This window comes from Python bivittatus, unplaced genomic scaffold, assembly GCF_059951505.1.
Source record: "Python bivittatus isolate LINGU-HERP-01145 unplaced genomic scaffold, Pbiv_v1 ctg000020_np1212, whole genome shotgun sequence".
In the NCBI taxonomy this organism is placed as follows: domain Eukaryota; kingdom Metazoa; phylum Chordata; class Lepidosauria; order Squamata; family Pythonidae; genus Python; species Python bivittatus.
In genome coordinates this window covers 108,184,116-108,199,041 of record NW_028277030.1, presented here as the reverse complement: position 1 = coordinate 108,199,041, position 14,926 = coordinate 108,184,116, and the positions used below count along the sequence as shown (strand labels likewise).

Sequence of the window (14,926 nt, the reverse complement as noted above, 5' to 3'; positions counted from 1 at the left end):
GCCTTTAAACAACTTCATCAGTTGATCCAACCGACTCTGAAAATGAGTAACAGCACTTGTAATGTGGTTCACAGAATCTCTTTTCTGAATGATACAAAGGGCAAATGTAGTTGCTCTAAATCTCCTTTGGTAACATATACAAAATCATCAATCACAGTATTATTTCAAACAAACTGCTCTGTAAAACCCACCTGAGTAGGCAAACCATAGCTTACTTTGTTGTTGTTTGTAACAACTTTAACCCCTTGTTTGCCAATAGAGCATAAAGTTTGTTGCAAATAAATTACCATGCATTCCCAGGATCAGTCACCATATTTAGTTGGTCCCATTAACGCTCACAGTTTCTTTTTCTTCAGATTGAAAGGAAAAGGAATACCAAGGAAGTTATGGTTGTATGTAATTATAACATCCTCAAAAAAGAAGAAAACTATAAAGAATAACAGGAAATATATAAAGACATAAATGGATGTGGTTGAAGCAAGAACAGAAGGTATGGAAAGCTATAGTGAAGAGTGTTGATAAAACAGATTTAGCTGTATTTCTTTTTCTCTTACCTTACCCCATGCCTTTTATTTTATTTGCTTATTAGAAAGGTTGAATGAAAAGCTCTTTTGTTATCTATACTTCTCCACATAATCAGCACCATTTGCTACACACTTCTGCCAACAACAGACAAACTTCTTAAAGCCATCATGAAAGAACTATACGCTTTGTCTCATCAACCAAGTCCTGGCATTCCTTTCTATCTCTTCATTTGAGTCAATCAGATATCTATGAATGTAATTCTTCACTTCTGGGGAAAGGTAGAAGTTGCATGGTGCCAAGTCTGGACTGTATGGTGGATAAGGTAAGATAGTGAGATCCAACTTTGCAATTATCTCTTGGGTGTCTAATGAGGTAGGAGGCCTAGTGTTGTCATGTTGCAGCAGAACTTCCTTCTTATGCTTCTGAACTCTGCCTAATAATTGTTTCAAAATTTTGAGTCTTCCAGTGTAGCATTCTGAGCTGATAGTGGCGCCAGATCCAAGGAAAACCATGTAACACCTTCTGCATCCCAAAAAGCTGTAACCATAAGTTTTCCTGCCAAAGTTGGAGTTTTGCAGTTTTTTTCACAGGTGATGATATTCCATGGACTGATATTTCTTTTCTGGGTCATAATGATGAGCCCATGTTTCATCACTGTCACAATGCTATGAAGAATTTCCTCACCTTCATTCTCATAGTGTGACAACAATTACAGGCAAATTTCAACTCCTGAAGCTTTCATCTCTGCCATCAGCCTGTGAGGACCTCATCTTGCACAAATCTGATATTGAAGAACCTCAGTAATGTGACCCATACACTCCTGTGAAGCACTAAGCTTGACAGCAATTTCCCTTTGCGTGATCTGCTAATTAAACCCCAACCTTTTCCATTTGAAACTCATTGATTGCTGTCACAGATTGTCCACTTTGTTCTTGATCACACAAATAAGTTCTTTACATTTTTTGGCCCAGCAACATACAATTCTCATGTCAGTACAGTTATCACCGTAAACAATCTACATTCAGTGGTAAATTTGAATTGGAGGGACTTCCTTTGGCACTCAAAATTCACTCATAGAATATTCATTAAAGCACACAGACAAGTACTCACTGCAGGCTTCCATTTCATGAACAACAGCAAATCAACCTTTTCTCATGTCAACTAAACAGATGCTAAAAACCACATCATAGCTTCTAGCACATCAGTACCACCATCTGTTGGTGACTTACAACATTGGAGGCAATACTTTTCATTCACTCCTCATATGATTCAGAGGTGCAAACTCAGAACAGACCTACTATGTATCTTTTAAATAAGCACACATCCATCCACTTTCTGAACATTCATGTGCCATAATCATGAACATGAACTCATTTGTGATTAATTTTAATATAAATTTAACATTTTTCCCACTCAGCCCATTATAATGTCTACAGTACAAACATGACATATCTAAGAACAAGAAGGATTTTTTAAAATTTGGTGAGGATCTTAAAATTTTTTCTCCTTTCCCAGAACTTGTAGGAATGTACTGAGGGAATTTCCTTGTAAAGCATGAGCCATTTATTTGAGCAGGACAGTAAAAAGCAAAGAGCTGCAGACTGACTCTCAGATGATGCTTCAGAAAACAAGTAGGACATGAAAGTTGTGAAATCTTATGAAAATAGTTTAGACTAAGGCTGTGCTAATAATTCATCTCTTAAGTTTTAATTACTTCTCATAGTCTAGTCTGAACAGTCACACTTGTATTCCTTCTTTTTAAAAAAAGACAACTCAATTCAGCCAAACATAAGAATTAGGGAGGGCATTCATATAACACAATGTCATCACTGAAAAGGGGACTTTTTCAGTAACATATCAGATAGCATGACATTAAAAAAAAGACCTAGATACAGAAACAGGTAATCCAACAATTAGTTGGGTTTTAAATCATGTGTGGCTTTAAAGGTGCTTGAAGTAAGCTCAAAGACATACTCGGAGCCAATGCATGGAATGCATGATTATTAGCAAGTTTCATAACACTCTTAATTTTTATATTTACAAAACCATACAGCTGTTAAGATTCTTAATTTTTATATTTAGAATTAGGATTCCTTAATTTGAGCAAAATTAAGGAATCTTAAATCTAAATATGAAAATCCAGTATCTTAACAGCTATATGTTTTTGTAGCAAAATCTAAATTTATATGTAACTTAGTCATGCACTGCCATTACACTTCTTTAATGAAATGTACTCTTTATCATAAACATTGGTGTATCTGTGAATAATTTATAGACAGATTGGGTAAATGGCTCTTAGCATGGTAAATAATTTCCTCTTGGCAAGATTCACAGAACTAAAGTATGAATGACATTCATTCAAAGTTAAACATTCTTGTATCAGCTAGAAAGTATGATCACTGTGACAGCGAAAGACATAAAAATATGCTAACATTAGCATAATAATTAAAAAGCGCCACAGATTTCTCTACACAAAGAAAAAGAAAAAATGTAGAGAAAAGAAAGAAAGAAAGAAAGAAAGAAAGAAAGAAAGAAAGAAAGAAAGAAAGGAGAATATAGTAAAGAAAAAGAAAAGAAATTGTAAAGAAGTGACTTCCAACCTTCATCACAAGTTTAAATCTGTATCTCAGTGTTTTTTAAAAAATAATTTTATAAAGATTATAATTGCAGTAATAAAAACTAATACAAACTAAAAGAAAGAAGAGTAGAAAGAAGTGCAAAGGAAAAGAAAAAATGTAGAGAAAAGAAGGAAAGAAAATAGTAAAGAAAAAGAAAAGAAATATATAAAGAAGTGACTTCCAACCTTCATTACAAATATAAACAATTTTGATACGTTTTCACCTCCTTTTAATTTACAACCAATGATCTCTTCATCCCATGTCCTCTCTCTTATCTATAAACAAATCTATAAAGCATTGTCATTTCAGTCCTGGTATCAGCAAAAGTCCATTATGGGTTGCTAGAAATAATAACATATCTATTTTAACCTTGATCAAATAAATCAACTTTATATTCCTTCCTTTTACTTCTAACAATCTTAATCTTTAGTCCATTCAAGTAATGACATAGAACTTGATTTCATTTCTTTTTTACCCTTTCTCCCAAGATTCATCCAAGCTTTAACAAACCTTTTTTGTAAATCCAATATAAAAGAATTATCCAGGTTGCTCTCTTGGTGTATCATCTGTAATTCCTTTTTGTTTTTTAAAGAATTAATTTATTTCTTTTGTATGCCCAATGAAACATCTTTTTCCATATCATTCTTGTAGCCTGTCTTGTACCCTGAGTTGCAGTGCCAACTCAGTCTGTGTCTTGTCAGATAAAACTTGTTCCTCTTCTGCCGTTTCTTTCAAAACATCTTTTGGACAGTCTATCCATAGAAGCAAACATCGCTATTGACATTGTTGATATTAACTTCTGATTCCATTTTTCAAAAATATCCTTCACTATTTCCAGTGTTATAATATTTTGCATCATTCTGTAGCTGTTAATCAGGTTTATGTATTCTTCTCCTTTAATTAAAATCATTCGTTCCCTCTAGTGTTCAACTTTTTAAAACTGTTTATCTCTTTTATGTCATAGAAAAAATTCAAAATGAATCAACTTTTCCATGGGAAGGATTCTTTATAATTAATTCCAAAATTATTATTTCAAACTTATCTGGACTCTTTATCCATTTATAACTTTCTAAAATCAAAGCCTTAATTAGCTTTTTGCTACTTTTTTAAAGTTCTTAAGCTTGTAGTTACATTTTTCATTTATTAAGGGTTGAAGGCAGACTCACCCAGTATTTTCAGACTTGTTGATCCAAAGGTTTCTAATAGCTGAAAAGTAGTTAATAAGCAATTTCCAAATATGATTAGAAAAGGAAGTATGCAAACTTAGTGTCCTTTTGAAGGCAGTGACTATGGTTTGAGCAAGATGGCTATTCCCTCATCTCCCAGTGTTCAAAACTCACCAGAGACTGCTGTCTTGCAGTCTCCTCACAAGGAATAACTGTCTGGAGTACTTGTGGGCAATCTCTCATCCTCTCTTTGTCCAGAGAGGTTCAAAGAGCCAGTCTACTCACCAGTTCTTTGTTCTTTGCTGCAGTTGTTGGCTCTGATTTTCATGGAGCTGTCTGCAGTCTGCTATTTCTTCCTCCAGAAGCTCTGTATCTCAGTGTCTTTCTGAAGCTGAGCTAACCCAAGGATAGCTTACGACGCTACAGTCTGGATATGATGTTTTCCCTAATTTTCCACCTGTGCAGCGCAGGTAACATAGGGTGTATTGATACACATAAAGGAAGTAGCTGGAAATGATGCACTCTGGTGGCTCCAAGTAGTTCTGCCAGTTTCCTGTGGGACCACTTTCTTCAGTCTGGTCCCCACCCCTCAGTCTCTTTTGGCTGCAAGGGAAACAGGATCTCTTGCTTCTGCAGCCATTTTTCAAAAAATGGACTGGTCAACCTAGAAAGTGGAAAGCCTAGAAACTGACCAGTCTATGCCTGTAACTGAATTGTAATTGAAAATAATTTTAAAAATTCAGTTCTTGTACTTCTGTAGCCTGCCTGGCAGGGAATTCCCTTCCCAGGAAGCCCTGGCTCCTTGCTTCCTCTCCTCATGTTATGTTGTTAGGATAATTTACAGCTCCTCCACCAATCCCCACAGCTAAACCCTTTTCTCAAACTCTAGCTCTCCAGCAGCCCTTATCTACTGGCTGCATCTTGCCTGCACAAATCTGGAGGACCACTAGATGTCAGCCAAGAGATAAGCCAAACATTCAGCTGGTTGACCCATAGTTTCAAGGAATAACAGCAACAAACAGTTAAATCAGTAGGCAGCACAATGGAAAAGAAAAAAGGTACAGTGCATGGAATGACCAGAGCATTGCGTATGGCAACTGGAGATTTTTCACATGCTGAATGATGTGGGGCATGGTTGGAATTTCAGCTGAGAGAACCATCAACCACATCCCTTAAAATTAAAGCTATATGGACAGCAGTATAGCATGGACCCATTCAGAGGGCAAAGGAAGGGTACCCTTTGGGGCAACAAGGTTTAGGGTGAAATAATTTCCTGCTGACTCCAGAACAGGAGGGGAGCATACAAACCAGCTGCATAGATGTGGCCAGAGTAAAAAAATAAGTGTCTCATTTCATAATGAGATTTTATTTGAAAAATAAATGCCAGAGAAAATCATTAGTTGTGACTTTGAGACACAATTTATGTACAGTACAGTTTGTACAAAATGTACAACAGGGATCCCTTTACAGTCTATTGCACTTCTTTATCAAACTTGCAGCCAGGAACATCACCACACTGTGACAATTCTAAAATACATCCGATAATCCATAGTAATAACAGTCTCTAACACTTCTCAAATACTGTTTCCCTGTAGAAATCCCAACATTAAGCTACTCTTTCAAAGACTGTCACACTGCTATGTCTCTAAAAAAAGTAGGTTACTGGATAAGTGAATGTGAAGCACATTGTTCACAACAGCCAGGAATATTGTGTAGCACATTTACTGCTGTATGAGCACTAAAACTAAGAACTGGTACAAAGGAAGTGATGAAGAAGTGAATATTTTCCACATGCATAGCCTTACAGAGAGGTGTGTGTAAAAAAGGAAAACTAGTGCCTATACAGAACTTACTTACATGTTGAAAATATGTTTTTCAACATTTTGAAGTATTGATAGCTCTGAAATCATTCCAGAACATTCTGAGCATGCTGTATGTACACACAATTGCAAAAATGTTTTATTTATCATGGAAAATCACTACCTGTGGACATACATGTTTGGTTTTGTTGATAAATCATAGTTTATGGGGTTAGCATTTACGAAAGACCCAGGCAATTACAGCTTCTTTAACATAGTAACAATGCAGCATTAAGTCAGAGCAAACTATGGCTTAATCTGATGATTGAAATTGCTCTGATGCAAAATAGTACATTAGAGAAACTTGTTTCCATCCTATATTTTCCATAATCATTTTACATCCTATCAAATATCTGGAATATTTATGAGAAATTACTTTTCCCTGCATATAGCAGAGAAAGAATTCAGACATTATCATTATAAATAGTGACAAAATTCCATTGATAAAACATTCAGTAATTTTCATGGTTGTTCTTCTAGTGTTTATCTTTAGTTGCAGGTCTGCTTGCTCTTACACTGTACTTGCCTAGTTCTTACAGTAAAGTTTAGCAATCCATTAAGCAATGAGGAATTTTGTTTTTCAGCCAGCTTATCACAAAGCCTGACTCTGGTTAGGGCTGAGATGGGATGACTAACCCAAGGTCACCCAGCTGGCTTCTGTGCCTAAGGGAGAACTAGAACCTGGGTCTCCCCACTCCTAATCCAGCACCTTAATCACTATACAATATTGGTCCTCATTTAGGACTTTTTTGTATTATATAATATTCTTCCAGCCTGGATGACAGCACAATTCCTGAAAAATGTTAGAATAAGCATGTGTGACTTTGTGTGTGTGTGTGTGTGTGTATTCACACACACACTTACACAGGCACCATTATATTCAAAGAAATCCCAGGTACAGTATGCATAGGACTGTACTATCCACAAGATGAATAGTGACAAAAGATCTGTTTTAAAAACTGGGATAAGAAATATATGCCTAATATCTCAGCCAGTTTCCACTTTTTTCCAGGGAGATGAAAGACAGACTAATAAGATTTCATTCCCAATTATAAGATCTTACTCCTTCAAACACTGAACTCTATCTCAATGTACTGACAGCTTTACAAGCAATTGGGACATAGAAAACCAGTAAGGAAATGTCTGCATGACTGGATGAATCCTGAACACATGCACACTTTTAAAGTCATACCCCCACTCCATCCCAATGGATTACATATTTGTGCAGGCACCTAAAAAACAGAGGAAAAATAACAAAGGAATGAAAGTGCATGTATGATCCTGCAAACAATTAACTGTACCTTCTGATTCAAATGCAGGAGAGGAGGAAGCAACATGGATGACCATGGGAAGGAATGGGAGAAAGAAGTATTGACAGAGGCAAATGGATAACCAAGAGCCAAAAGAAGCAGGAGTGGGATTAGAACCTGAACAAGCAAATGAGAGAGAAGGCAAATGCACAAGCATAAGAAGAAATGGCAATGGGAAAAAATGAAAGGTTGGGAAGAAGGAAGTAAGACTCAAGACACAACTAATGGATTCTATATGGAGCTGAATTGTTTAATTTAACCCAAACAACATTCAACAGAAGTTCCACTATTGTGAATACAGACATACATATGTGTTAGTATAGATGCATCTATACAGAAAACAATTTGGTATGAGTTTATATGTGCTTTTTATTCAAATTCACTTCTGGTGATGGTTTTTTTTAGCCACTCTTCAGAAACTGGTCTTTTAAAATCTAAATTAAAGCATGGAAGAGGAATTCTTCATTATAAAGTAAGGGACAAGAAAAGGAAAAAGGGTTTATATATGTTTTATTGATCTCAAGAACAGAACCATGCATCAATATAGCCTTCCAATCAGGTATAAAAGTGTTTTTACTTTATATTTATACAAATACTCAAATAAATCATTGCAGAACTACAAACTAAAGCAGTAAGGCACTCTGTTACTACATGGAATAATGTGCCTACTTTTAATTCTTTTGAACATTTCAGAGTAAAGGCATACGTCATTTTTTAACACAGTGCTTTACTTATTTTCAAAACAATAAGCCTAACTTTATTTTCTGTACCTATAATACCTTATGCAGATTATTCTTGCTCTATTGGGCATTTTTATTTGCTCTTTGGAGGAAGAAAACATTTTATAATTAGTTCCTGCTGTTAAATGACTGTTGCAAATGGTTTTAAAGTGTGCTTTGTATGGACTTTTTTCTTATTTTCTTTTTTCATAATAGACTATGGCAAAGCAAATAAAAATATAAAACACTGAACTGAAACAGTTTTGATAAATTCTTTGTTCTTAATGTTCAAGTTGCATTACCTATACTTTATATCATCATCATCATCATCATCATCATCATCATATTATTATTATTATTATTATTATTATTATTATTATTATTATCCATTCTGTTTCTCCTAGATCTATTCCAAGTTATGTACTTTCAGTATCTATTTATTTCACTAGGACAGCAGTCCTCAAAGTGTGGTCTGAGGAGCCTGGGGGTCCCCAAGTCCGTTTCAGGGGGTCCACAAAGTCAAATAAATATTTTAAAATTTCTCAGTTTTGATTTCTAATACAGTAAATATCGATAGATGTAACCCAGATAAACCAAAGCTCTTTGGGGTTCTCAATCATTTTTAAGAATGCAAGGGAGTTCTGAGCCCAGAATGTTTGATAACTGCTGCACTACAACAAACTTAAGCATTGACTTTCCAAAGTCATTAAGCCCCAAGAACTAGATAAAGTACTAGATAAAAATTATGATGATGCATGTTCAGATTATCATAAATGTAACAAACATAAAAACAAGGACCTCTGATCCCAACCATGACTACAAAACCAGTGAAGGTAAGTTAACTTTTTACCTTTTTGTTGTTTTTACAGTGGAAGTCCAGCTGCTATTTACATAATGATGGGGGAAAGTAGCACATTTCTATATTTTACTTATAGTATAAAAAGCAAAGACAGAGCCAATTATCATTGGAAAAACTATGCAATGCAAAACAGTTAACCCAATCCTCAGCACCATTACTTCCAAACATAGTTGATCACCAGTCCACTCCAAGTTGCTACTGTTTTAAATGATCTTACTCCACATTAAGAATCACATCCACATTTTGACATGCTGAGCAGCAGTCAAAGATCCAGTAGCCTTCTCAGAAAAATATTTTTATGGTTATGCAACTGACAAAATTCTGAACTTTATCAATCTTCTGTTTTGTAGTTTCCTTTATTTGATTTTTTTAATATCTGATGATAAAAAAGAATCTGAAGAGGCAGCAAATAATAGATAATGCATATAACTAGCATTTTGACTATGCTTACAAAAATAAAGGATACTAGAAACTATTGCTTTGCTGCAAACATGTTCCCTTTTAGTTAAAGCAAGTTTGTTTAACAATGTAAACAAACAATATAATTCTACACAGTACCTCTCTTTAGTCTTAGAAATTAGTGCTATGAAAAAAACGTCAAATTTGAAGCATTTCAAGCTCAAAAGACCCTATTTTATGCTCCCAACTATCTTTTTTAAGTTTGAGAGAATTCTTTATGGCTTATCATGCATATTCCAATGTGCCTTTTGGAAGCACAGCTTCCACAGCACAGAAAAACAGCTCTCTTTCAAACTCAAAATATCAATTTTGAGCTAGGAACACTTCTGGAATAGACAATACTGAAACAGTCTGGTAAGGATTTTTTCAAGCTTAAAACAAATCTCAGAATGTTTTTCATACCTCTATTAGAAATGTAATCATTAAGTGACAGTTTTTAACAGTAGGACATGTTTTAATTCAGCCTGAAGGTCAAAGATGATTTACCTATGACATTTAATACAAAGTCAGTGATTTACAACAGCTAAAACTATCGAAAAGTTTGTACTACAGTACATTAACATAGTAAAATGCTAGTCCCCCAATATCATTTAAACTAATTTATAATATCACACTGCACTCAAACATTACCTTTAAAAAGATAGTAATAAATATTTCTTGAAGCACTCATCTTTGAACTTTTCCAGTTTTCAAAATAATTACATACATAATTTAAATGCTACTAGAGCATTTCAAGAGAATTCAATTCCAGGAAACGACATTTAACACTAATACCTCAACTAATTAAAACTGTAGTCTGGCAGCTATACCTATGCTTTCAATGCAAGAGATGCTCTAAATACATGCTCCATCTTTCTATGGCACCCTCTGCATTTACGTACAACTGGTTGGTCCAAAGAAAACCAAACTATATGGTAACTAAGCTCACAGTACTGGGATTTGCTAATACATCCTAACTTCATTTATCTATAGGTTGACATGCTTACAGTTTTTTCATGTTTATTTCATTGGATCCGCTGCTGAAATAACCAAACAGCTTCTGAGGATAGTTTGGATCATAACTCAGCAGACTTTACAGAGCTTAAACCCATTTAATTCGACTTTAAGCTCAGGATTCATTTCCTTGTGATTTTATCAAGAAACATACAAAAGCTCTAACTGAAATAAAATTTATAAATGAACAATGGGCTCATCATTTTGACTACCAAATCTTCAGGTTGCTGTTAAACAAAAGGCAGACTACTTGATTCTAATTTGAAAAAAAGACATCTGTGTTAACCCACATCACATGAGAAATCTACACAACTCCTTCAAGTAACAGGGTTTTTCTCACTAAGTAAGAGAAGTTCAACATGATCCAATTAGGAAATGATTTATGTTAGGATTGTTCAAAGCATTTTATTGCAGTAAAACTACAGGGTTTTTTCCCCCTCACAATCTATTTCAAATTAAGGAATTCATTTTACTTTAGTTTTAAAAATGAATACAGGAAGAGCTGTGTTCACATACTTTTCCCCCTCTGAGTAGCTCACAAAAAGAACACAGGAAACAGCTAACATTCAGAGAAACAGTTTAAAGTATTTCCAGGCGCTCCAAAACAAAAGGAGCCTGCAAATAATATCTAAAAGCTAAAATACAACAAAGAGTAGATAGTTATCCAAGTATCTTAACTCAAACATATTTTAAAGTTTCTAGTATTTATCCTCAAAAAATATTGTAGACAGAAGTCCTCCAAAAGTAGCTGTCAACAATTAAACCATAAAATTAAAAGTATGTAGGAGAGCCAGTTTGGTCTAGTGGTTGAGGCTCCAGGCTAGAAACCAGGAGACTGTGAGTTCTAGTCCTGCCTTAGGCATGAATGCCAGCTGGGTGACTTTGGGCCAGTCACTCCCTCTCAGCCCCCGAACGTCAGGCTCAGGTGACAAGCCAATCGGTCAATTCCTGTCCCAACCAATGGATCAACATTAGGTTGATCTGGGAAAAAAAAGTGGACCCTGCACATCCGGGAAAAACACTAGAATGGAAAAAATAAAATAGGAATTATAAGCCGACATTGATCAATTTAGCCCAAATATTAAAAATCATTTTAATATTTTAAAATATTAAACTGTAGTAATTTACTACAGTTAATACCAGAACAGCTTAATAAGATCCTCTTAGGGAAAGACCAGAAAGAACAGGTAGAATAGTTAGGGCCTGCAGTGACTGGGCATGCGAAGTGTCCACGGAAACCCGTTCTGAAACCATGGGATCATTGAGGAGAGTACCCTCTTCTGGTCAGCTAGGCAGCCCTCAAAGATGGACAAGTAAGAACAGCCTCAGTTATTGAGCTTAATAAGCAGGAAGGTCGGCACAAGTAAAAGTGGTCCTTGAAAGTGACTGTATTGCAAACACTTGGACAGATGTACTCTGTAACAGCTGAAATTTCCTAATTGTCTTCATTGTGGCCCCATGTAGACTGCATTGCAGTAGTATATAGGCTATCTCTAGAGTATGGATAGCTGAGGCAAGGTTATCCTTACAGCTGGGACACTAGCCAAGACCATTTTAAAAGACTAAAACATTCCCAGGTGAGTATTTTCTCTTTAGAAATACTCGGAACCCAGGATAGTGCGATTAAACAAAATGAGGGCAGTGGTGTAGAGTCTCTTTTTCATGTTATAAAGTGGGATCACTCCACTTCCAGGTCACCTAACATGCAAAGGAAGCCCAAGAGGTACAGTTGCTACTTACCTCTGTCTGCCCAAATACAAGAGACTGCTGGTAACAACCACTAATTCCTAACTTCTCTCTACATAAATGGGTGCCTTTATGTAGCCTGTTCCTTTGGAGATGGATAGCATACCACAATATTAAAGTCTTTTTTTAAAAGCAAGCCAATTTTTAGGGACCCTTTATGCATTAATGTATCCCAAACATAGTCTTAACCCTGTGGGTGAAAGCCCCCCAATCACTGGAGGATTTATTAATGTGGATTGGAAGATAACTTTTCTGCAGCGTGTATAGGAAGCTTTTTAATATGCACTTAGGAGAGCAAGGAGAAAAGAATTATTCCTGGTACGACAGGTAGATCTTTTTTTTTTTTCTTTTGTAAAGTAGAAACAGAATAATTGCATTGTTTCTTACTTTCCAGCGTAGAAGCATAACAGAAGAAAATGAAGATGCATTTTCCTAGCCATATTTTTAATATATTTGAGGGGTAAGAATACTTTTGCACCTTTCTACATGAAGTATCTTCTCCTGCAGGACTTTAAAAAAAAATTTTAGGAGGACCCCTTTTAACTTACCTTGGCAAGAAGTAGTCATTTAAGAGGTTGTTCCTCTAATGGTTTGGAATAGGAGGAAAACACTGTTTTACCTTCAGCCTTTCTCTTTTCACAATCCACTGACTTGAGAAGCAGCAAGGCAGGCAAGGCTGTGGGAGGATGTTTTCCCATTTCAGCATTTTGTGCATATGAGATCAATAGCCAGAGGCTGCCTCCTCCGGCGTGAAGGAGGACCTGCCTGTCAGAAGCAGCCTGAGCTCTCTCACCCCTCCTCCCTCCCCACAGCTGGGCGTTCTTTGCTACCGCTTGTCACACGAACCAGCCACTCACTCACCGCCTGTGATCTGTGCAGGGCCAAAGCACAGCGCCAACTGGAACCACAAGACCACCAGGGAGAGTTTAGACTGGGAACGCTGAAAGAGCGGCGGCGGCGGCGGCGGCGGCGGCTGCTCTAGGAACGGATCCCCGCTGTTCGGGTTCATTCCATGATACATCTTTCATCCGCAAAGGGCATCCGGATTGAAATGGTCTGCAAACAGAGCAGGCAATCTGCTTTAGCGGGGGGGGGGGCATTTTCCTCCGCACACTCCCGCTCGTCCGACCTAGACAGGGGCAACACTTTCCTGGCTTCTTGCACGCAAAGGAAGCTGAAGCCGCCACCCAGCGCAGTTACCCTTCATCCCTTCTGCGCTCCCTGTTGGCAGGATGGGAGCGCTGCGGTACAAAAAATTGTTCTAAACAATTCTTCCCCCGCTTTTCGGGTCTCCGGATGTGTGACGGATCCACCTCGGCAAACGCAATCCTTTCCCAGCGCAGAAAAGCCCTGCGCTAATGGGCACGCCGTCCTGTCCACGTCCCTGGCTAGCGCTCTGCTAGACGACAACACGACACAGTTTTTCTCCACTGAACCCCAACCCCGCCCCCGCACCTCCAGTTGCTCAGAAGATAAGCTTGGTCATTTGCAAAAGAGCATGTCTGAGTACCTCCTCCTGAAGAAATATTCGCTTTCGGTCGCAAAAAATGGGGTGGGGGAGGGACACTATAAAGTTGTTTCCCCTCACGTCGCACCTTCTCCCACAACCCTCCCTTCGCGACAAGCCCCTGGATTCTTTTTCGCCTGACCTCCCCACCCCTGTCAGCTGTACAGAGTCCTTACCTGAGGGCTGCCCGCCTGCATGGAGCCTCCTTCGTTTTCCCAGCGGGGCACGCCGCGACTCTTGGCTGCTGCTCCTGCCGCCTCCGCCGCACTGTCCTCGGCCGCTAGCGGAGGAGGACTGAGAAACACTCGCGGCGCGCGCCACTGCTCGCGCTCATCCTACCTGGCTGCAGGGGTGGGAGGGGAAAAGAGCCAAACGCCCGCGAGGCTCCGGCTCCGGCGCCGGCTGCAGCAGCTGCTGCCAATGAGAACGCGGACCGTGCACCTGCTTGTGCGCGAGCTGCTTTCCACGCTGCTCCCGGGAGGCCCGGGTCTCTCCGCCAGTCTGGCCGCCAGAGCGCAGCAGCCGCGCCGCGTTTCCCGGTGATAAATGTGCGACGGCGATGGCAGGAGCAGCAGCGTAAAAAATCTCCCTGACCCCAAAGCATAGACATTTGTGACAGACCTACAATATCTGGGCTGTAAAAATCCAGCCATTAGATGCTAGGAAATAGTGCTCTTTGCTGCACTTTAGCGGTCGTCCGGATAACGCAACCCAGATATGGTAGTCCGAATTACGGAAGGAGTCTCTTCGTCTCCCCTTCGTGCTCTGGAGCTGAGCTCGTAAAGGATTGTATCGCTCATTTTGGAATGCGCAGCAGGATCCAGATGTCCTCCTCTGAGTAAAAATCACGCTTGCCTGGATGATCGCAATAGGATAAATGAACCCAACTTGACAAGGAAGTGACGGCCATTTTCCAAAACCGCTACGCGCGTGAAAGAGAAAAATTGAATACGGTGGTTTTTAAAAACTTGATTAAATTGTAAGCGAGTTGAAACTAACCTCCATCTTCAGTCTTCCCGAAAAGGCCGCTAGGAGCGCTGTTTCCACCTTTCCCCAAGGTAGTAAGTAGGCTGATGCACAGGGTTGGAAGTTCAGTACATGTTCAGTACATGTTTTTATGTAAATACAGTATTCGGTTAAACATCAAAAAAGCCTCAATTAAGAC

General features: G+C 38.2%; 1 protein-coding gene across 3 annotated transcripts in view; it reads right to left on the bottom strand.

The window, feature by feature from the left end:
• SUSD4 (sushi domain containing 4) overlaps positions 1-14,680 on the bottom strand; it is a 100,569-nt gene extending 85,889 nt beyond the window's left edge. Inside the window, exons 1-2 of one of the 3 annotated variants that reach the window (XM_088146278.1) lie at positions 13,938-14,680; positions 13,116-13,310 (exon numbers count right to left, since the gene is read on the bottom strand). In XM_088146278.1, the coding sequence (XP_088002404.1) occupies positions 13,116-13,275 (160 nt within the window). In that variant the 5' untranslated portion in view covers positions 13,276-13,310; positions 13,938-14,680. Of the gene's footprint in view, positions 1-12,802; positions 12,931-13,115; positions 13,311-13,937 lie in introns of those variants that run through there. The other 2 variants (XM_088146271.1, XM_088146282.1) reach the window with 2 other exon arrangements.
• Between the last annotated feature and the right edge of the window lie 246 nt (positions 14,681-14,926).